Source organism: Aegilops tauschii, chromosome 5 (genome assembly GCF_002575655.3).
Source record: "Aegilops tauschii subsp. strangulata cultivar AL8/78 chromosome 5, Aet v6.0, whole genome shotgun sequence".
NCBI classification, from domain to species: Eukaryota; Viridiplantae; Streptophyta; class Magnoliopsida; order Poales; family Poaceae; genus Aegilops; species Aegilops tauschii.
The window spans coordinates 559,628,136-559,634,729 of record NC_053039.3 but is presented as its reverse complement, the minus strand read 5'-3'; the positions used below and the strand labels follow the sequence as shown (position 1 = coordinate 559,634,729).

The window sequence follows — 6,594 nt, the reverse complement described above, 5'->3', positions numbered from 1 at the left end:
CCCGTAACTAACTCATTAGTCACATTGCTTGCAAGGCTTATAGTGATGAACATTACCGAGAGGGCCCAGAGATACCTCTCCGATACACGGAGTGACAAATCCTAATCTCGATCTATGCCAACTCAATAAACACCATCGGAGACACGTGTAGAGCATCTTTATAATCACCCACTTACGTTGTGACATTTGATAGCACACAATGTGTTCCTCCGGTATTCGGGAGTTGCATAATCTCATAGTCAGAGGAACATGTATAAGTCATGATGAAAGCAATAGCAATAAAACTAAACGATCATTATGCTAAGCTAACGGATGGGTCTTGTCCATCACATCATTCTCTAATGATGTGATCCCGTTGACCAAATGACAACACATGTCTATGGTCAGGAAACTTAACCATCTTTGATTAACGAGCTAGTCTAGGAGAGGCATACTAGGGACACTCTGTTTGTTTATGTATTCACACATGTACTAAGTTTCCGGTTAATACAATTCTAGCATGAATAATAAACATTTATCATGATATAAGGAAATATAAATAACAACTTTATTATTGCCTCTAGGGCATATTCCTTCAGTCTTTGCCGAGCACAGCTCTCGGCAAAGATGGCCCTCGGTTGTGCCGTGGGTCCCGCATGTCATGTCAACGACACGTGGCCACTTCTTAGTGGTTATCTTTGCCGAGAGCGGTTCTCGGCAAAGGTGGCCCTCGGCCTAGGCCGTGGACCCACATGTCCAGTCATCGGCACGTGGCCGCTTCTTAGTGGTTCGCTTTGCAGAGAGGGGCACTCGACAAAGGTGTGCCACATGGTTGGCACCATCTCCGTCCGCCGTCCATAAGTTCAATTTATTTAGCCGAGAGGCGTCGTTTGGCTGTCGGCAAACTGTTTGCCGAGTGCCCACGTTTTGGCTCTCGGCAGATTTTTGTTTGCCTGAGGGGTGTACGCCGGGCGGCCTTTTGCCGAGGCAACACTCGGCAAAGGCTTTGCCGGCGGTTATTGGCCCTTTGCCGAGTGTTCCCGGCACTCGGCAAAGGTGGTGATTCCAGTAGTGCTGAAACTTCCGATTGAACAGACCCTCACCCTTCCTGGGTTTGGGTGACGCCCCCAGATGATGATTTCATGGAAATCAACACGGATGCTGGTATTGAGAGCATTCTAGAGAAGGGAGGGGCAGGTGGTGTGGATCGTTCTTCGACAAGGTTTCTAGGGGCCTGGTATAAGCCTCACAACGGTGTCATGGACCCTCTGATTGCCAAAGCGCTATCTTCGCGTGATGGCGTTATTCTTGCAAAACTAAGAGGATGGACCAACGTGGTCATGGAGATGGACTGCCTGGAGGTAGTAGGCCTCTGGAACACCTGCCACAATTCTCGTTCTGTCGTGGCACCTATCCTTCTGTAAAATGGGGATTTATCTTCTAGTTTTAGTTCTTTTGTTATTCAACTAAAAAAAAACAGTCGGCACAAATATAAAACACTGGTACTATATAAGTAAATTTCAGGTAGTCATGGCAGCATCCGGCAAACTAACTCTCCTAACCACTCTTGAATATGTGGAATACACGGAATCGATCAAAACTACCAGGAAGGGATGTCCATTGATATCGGAAAGTGCTGAAGATGTGGCTGTGGGTGGTTCTTCAACTTGGGGCATTCTAATCTGCTGATCCCCCCGTAAGAGCGTGCCTCAGTCTTGTCGATATAAGTTGGAATGCATCTCCCAGGGTTTGTCGAAAGGAAAATCCTTCAGCGGTGGCTTGTGAGCTGGTACCTTCGTCGGGCGGAGCTTCCTTATATAATTTCAGTGCCTCCTGCATGATTTTGGGTTGCATCACACGCTCTGCCCTTGTTGTATCTGAAGGATTAAAAAGGATGGGATCTTGTGACACCGACTCTCTTTCAATTATTGCCTGCTTCCGGAAGTACAAGAGGGACGCGTATGGATGGAAACCAGCAGCTCCAAGTAGAAGGGTTCCAATGTGATCTGCCTCCATCTCCGACCTGCATATATAGGCAACATTGATCATCAGAACATGATGTACGCGGCGGTGTTACTTTAAGAATTAAACCAATAATTGTTAGTGAACATTATCCTACTGTAGCGGCCAAGCAAGGAGGCATCGCGGTGGGTAACCAGTTCACTCGCGAGGTGGCAATTTGCTAACGTTCCTTTGTGTGTGGGCAATTCTAGTATAATTTTGCAGGGGTTATATATGTGTTTATATAGATTATCTACCATGCTTGAGTTCTCGCTGCTGCTCTAAAGTGAAATTCCAATTTGTGGATAAGGGCGCAGCACAACTAATTAATTAAGAGACGTAGCCTAGAGACTAAATGATTTCTGGGCATATAATATATACAAGTATAATGTGTACGTGTATGTGTGTGCCTACATATTTATATAATTGCAGTCATACATACCTTCGGAAGAAAGGCACAAACATGGGTATTGGAGACCACTTGGCGTAACAAATTTCCGAGTAGTGTCTGGCAACGATGTGACCAATCTGAACAAAAAAAAAGGAGAGAAAATTAGGCACCTCAAATAAAACTCATAAAATATGCACTGGGATATAAATGTTAAACCTACGTACCTCATGCGCAATAGCAAAGGCAATCTCAGCATCGGTAAAACGGTCGAGCAATCCGGTATATACTGCAATCTTGCCACCAGGAGCGCACGCTGCAGTGGGGTCGTCGTCTTTAACAAGTATCACCTCCCACTCAAACCCCTCAAGATGACTTGTCTGTGGCTTCGGTCTCTTGGTGCCATCGTGGCTGCTGTTGATAGGGAGGGTACGATAGGTGGCGCCAATAACTTTCTCGGCGATACGACGTACACGAATGCTGTCTGGGTGAAGCGGATCGACGATCCGTGATTCGGAAGCCCAGATTTTCTTGTCCTTTGTGTAACGGGACTCCCAGAGCTGGCGTTCGGACTGGGGAGACCTGATGACCATGTGCGTGCGGTTCGTGTAAGGCACAACCTCGCGGTCGTAGAGGCCCAGCGCGGCCATAGCCCCGGCACCTGAGGCGAGGGCCGCCACTGCAGCGACCGTACGCGGATTACGGTACCACTGACTGAAGCGGAACACCGGGTTTGCATGGGGCGGCAGCAGCGAAGCCAGTCGGCGGACGCCGCCTGCCTGCTTACACACAAGGAGGAGGCGGCGCGAGTTCCGTAGTAGGCAGTTCATGGTTTCTTTCTTTCTTTGTGTCAGTGGTTCACGGACGTGTGTCGTGTCTGGGCTTATGCACCGTGTTATGTGGTTATTTACAGTATAGAGCAAGGAAATATATACAGAGCTGGGCACGGCAAGTGCAGACCGACTCGGGCCCTGCGGGCCTGATACGATTCTGCTTTAGACACGAATTCGGCCGAGAGCCTAACATACACGTGTCGGATCCTAATAACATACCAGACCGTGTACGTATATACGTGATGGATCGTAACATACAAGACTGTGTACGTACTGTGCTCTCTCTGCTTGCCGTTCATCTTCCAGAGCGATGGTGCTCCATGACTGCATCACGGTGTATTTCTAACTCCTCCAAGTCTGGCGACAAAATACAAGGAAACACACCAGAAGTGTGTGCCTCTGCTGAACTGCTAATATGAAGCACCCATCCACATATCACCCCCGCACTAAAAGAAACAGAGACAGAGGAAGAACACTGTCGAGGCGCCCCTCTCTCCCTGTCTCAAATCTTCACCCAGATCAGTCAGATCTGAAGTTATTTTTCCTGGATTTCGTCCCACATCCATCCCTGGAGGTATTCTCCATCGACCACCCCAAATTCATCCGAAAAATCATCACAGTTGCCCTATTTTTGCATGTTTATGTGAAACCCTAGTTCATCAATGTTTATGTGACTTATTTGTGATTTGGCAAGGTTCTTTCTTTTGCCACAACTGTCAATGGTGCCATACTTTAGTATATATCAACTTCATTGTCCAAGTTCAACTTATTTAGTAATCTAGGCATTTCATGACATTTCGTTGTAAGCTAAATTTTAGCTAGTCAAATCTTGCCGTGTAAGATTATTTAGTTTATTTATATTAGTTTTCCTGTGTAACGAACAGAGTCATATATTTCCCATTTCTCGTCACTTGATACCTCAAACTATTTAAATGCCTTTGACCGTTAGCTGACGAGTGGGGCCGCGTATATGTGGACGCATGCAAGACCGCGATCATATTTGTCTGTCCTTAAATTTGCATGTGGTATATTTTGTGTGTCCTGAATCTATGGTTAGTTAGAGCAACTCCAACGGGCCGACCAGGCGGACACGGATGTCCGCTTCCGCGTTTGGGTCGACTCGTGCCCCCAACGCTGGCCCGACCCATTTTGACGGCGCCGACAAAAAAACTGTGCATGCATATTTAAAATAAAAACAATTTAATTAAACATTAAAGCCGGCCAGGAAGGCCGGTGAGAGTCCACGCGTCCACATTAGCATTAAAAGAAATTAAAAACAACCTAACTACGAGGCGGCGCGCTGCCCAGCGCGCCCTAGGCGTCGTCATCGTCGTCGTCCTCGGGGTGGGTGAGGTCGATGAGCGTCGGCGCAGGGCCGGCCCAGGGGAACGCCATGTTCCAGGCGGCGGCGATGTAGTCCGCGGGCAGCTGTTCCGGCGGATGCAGGGCCGGCGCGGGGGGCTGTGCGGCCGCCTGTGCAGCCGCGGCTTGGCACGCCTCCTCCTCAGCCTCACGCGCCTCCTCCTCGAGGTCGCGCTCGAGCATCTCCTCGTACTCGCTGCGACGACGCTCCCCGGCGAGCCGTCGCTGGCGCCACATCTTGAGGTACGCCGCTTCCTGCTCCAGGGTCGCCCCCATCCAAACCGGTGGCGCGGACACCCACTCGCGCACCACTCCCGTCCAGGAGAAGCGCGCGATGGGCTCTGGCTCCTGCTCGGGCTCCTGCTGGGGCTCCGGGTCGGCCTTGACGAGCCGTCGGGGAGGGGGCGGCGGGGCCACCGGCGGCACGACGCAATCGCCGGCCGCGGAGAGGGCGAGGGCCTACGCCATGGACGCCTCGTAGCGAGCCTCCTCTTCCTCCACCGCCTCCACCCTGCGCCGCTCGTCCTCCTCGCTCTCGCGGTAGACCACCGCAAGGGCCGCCTGGTGTTCCTCCCGGATGACGAGCGGGGGCGGCGGCACGCTGCGTTCGACCTCCCGCACACCGCGTCGCCTCGCCTCCTCGTGCTCGAAGGCGAACCACCTCGCCCAGTTAGGCGAGTCGGTGGCGTAGGTGGCATCGCGGCGCTGCTTTGGCGTCAGCATTGCCCGCCGGCGCCGCACCTCCTCCGCGTGCGCCCTAGTCGACCACGGCGCCGCCGGCACTGGGATCCTCTCTGGATCCAGATGCCAGGCGTGCGGCAGGGTGACGTCGGGGTATGGCAGAGGGACGCGCTGCTGCCAGTGCCACTATGCCTGGTGCACTGGCACGCATACTCGCACCCTCTGCCGGCGAGCCGGCACCGGCGGAGGCGGTACGAACTGAGAGGGGAAAGGGACGGCGGGGGCCTTGCCTTGGACTTGCTGCTGCCGGCGCCGGAGAAGAGCCCCATTTGGCTAGGGTTGGCTAGGGTTTTTGCTAGGGTTTGCCGGCGACGGGGGAGCGAGCTTGCCTAGATGAGGACGGTGAATTTGGATGAGGACGGCCCCGCCGCACGGTTGGCTTAAAAAAGGGCGACCGCCGTCGCTAACGCGTGGGCCCGTGGTCATAAATTAAGCTGGCCGTGAGTGGGCGGCCGCCAGGTGGGGACGCGGCGGACAGCGAGAAGGCGCGCGTGGCGTCCGTTCGACGTCCGCGCCGACGCATTTGGGTCATCAATTAATCTTCATATTTTTATGCTTTCTTTTGAAAACATATGCTTTAATATAAAAACTATTAAAAACACGTTTTGAAATATGAAAATGGAAAACTAACTTCAGATCCTTCTTATTCACTTTAACATAAAGCTTTAGTGATTTTTTGATTTTTTTTATTTTTCAAAAACAGAAGGTAACACCACCTCCTCTCCTTGAACTCTATGAAATCATGTACATGATAGCTCATATGTGTGAAGTATTTCTCATGAAAATGATCATAGAGCAAGTTTATGATTTTTGGTTGGTAACATGTCACATAAGACAACATTGTGCTCATTTGACCTCGATCGTGCCAGCTAGGGTTTTTCATTAAAATGACCATAGACCAAGTTTAGTATTTTTCCTCGTTGGTTTGTCTTATAAAACGACGAACGGCGAAGGTTTCATATTTTTTCGATTTTTTTAAATTAGTTATGCTCAGTTAAAGCGTTCGAAACCCCGTTGACCAGCTCAAAACCCCTCTAAACCCCGCGGGGTTCCGCCTAACCCTAGCTCCCAACGCTAGCCGTCCGATCATACCCTCGCGCCAAGCGACAGCCCTCAGATCTGGCCTTCAAGAAGGAACTAGGTGGGCTGGCTGTGTGTAGGCTCCACGCCGTTGGATCGCAAGGACGGCTCCGCATCATTGGATCGTGGGGCGATCCGCGAGAGGCGATCCTATTGGTTGTGCTCGGCTGCTCGCCCACCACTGACTCCGTGAAAAAAACGTTGTTATTG

The 6,594-nt window shown here is 51.1% G+C and overlaps 1 protein-coding gene across 1 annotated transcript; it reads right to left on the bottom strand.

The window, feature by feature from the left end:
• Window positions 1–1,656: 1,656 nt before the first annotated feature.
• LOC109785851 (mitochondrial metalloendopeptidase OMA1-like) lies at window positions 1,657–3,018 on the bottom strand. Its single transcript, XM_020344442.1, has 3 exons — window positions 2,596–3,018; window positions 2,423–2,508; window positions 1,657–2,002 (listed from the first exon to the last, which is right to left on the bottom strand). The coding sequence occupies exons 1-3, from the start codon at window positions 3,016–3,018 to the stop codon at window positions 1,657–1,659; spliced, it is 855 nt and encodes a 284-aa protein (XP_020200031.1).
• Between the last annotated feature and the right edge of the window lie 3,576 nt (window positions 3,019–6,594).

Excerpts from the sequence above, each read along its gene's own strand:
- LOC109785851 (XM_020344442.1), bottom strand. The coding sequence starts at position 3,018 with ATGGCCGCGCTGGGCCTCTACGACCGCGAGGTTGTGCCTTACACGAAC. Across the intron at positions 2,509-2,595 it reads CCTTTGCTATTGCGCATGAG|ATTGGTCACATCGTTGCCAG; the intron begins GTACGTAGGTTT and ends TTTTTTGTTCAG. Across the intron at positions 2,003-2,422 it reads TTTGTGCCTTTCTTCCGAAG|GTCGGAGATGGAGGCAGATC; the intron begins GTATGTATGACT and ends CTATATATGCAG.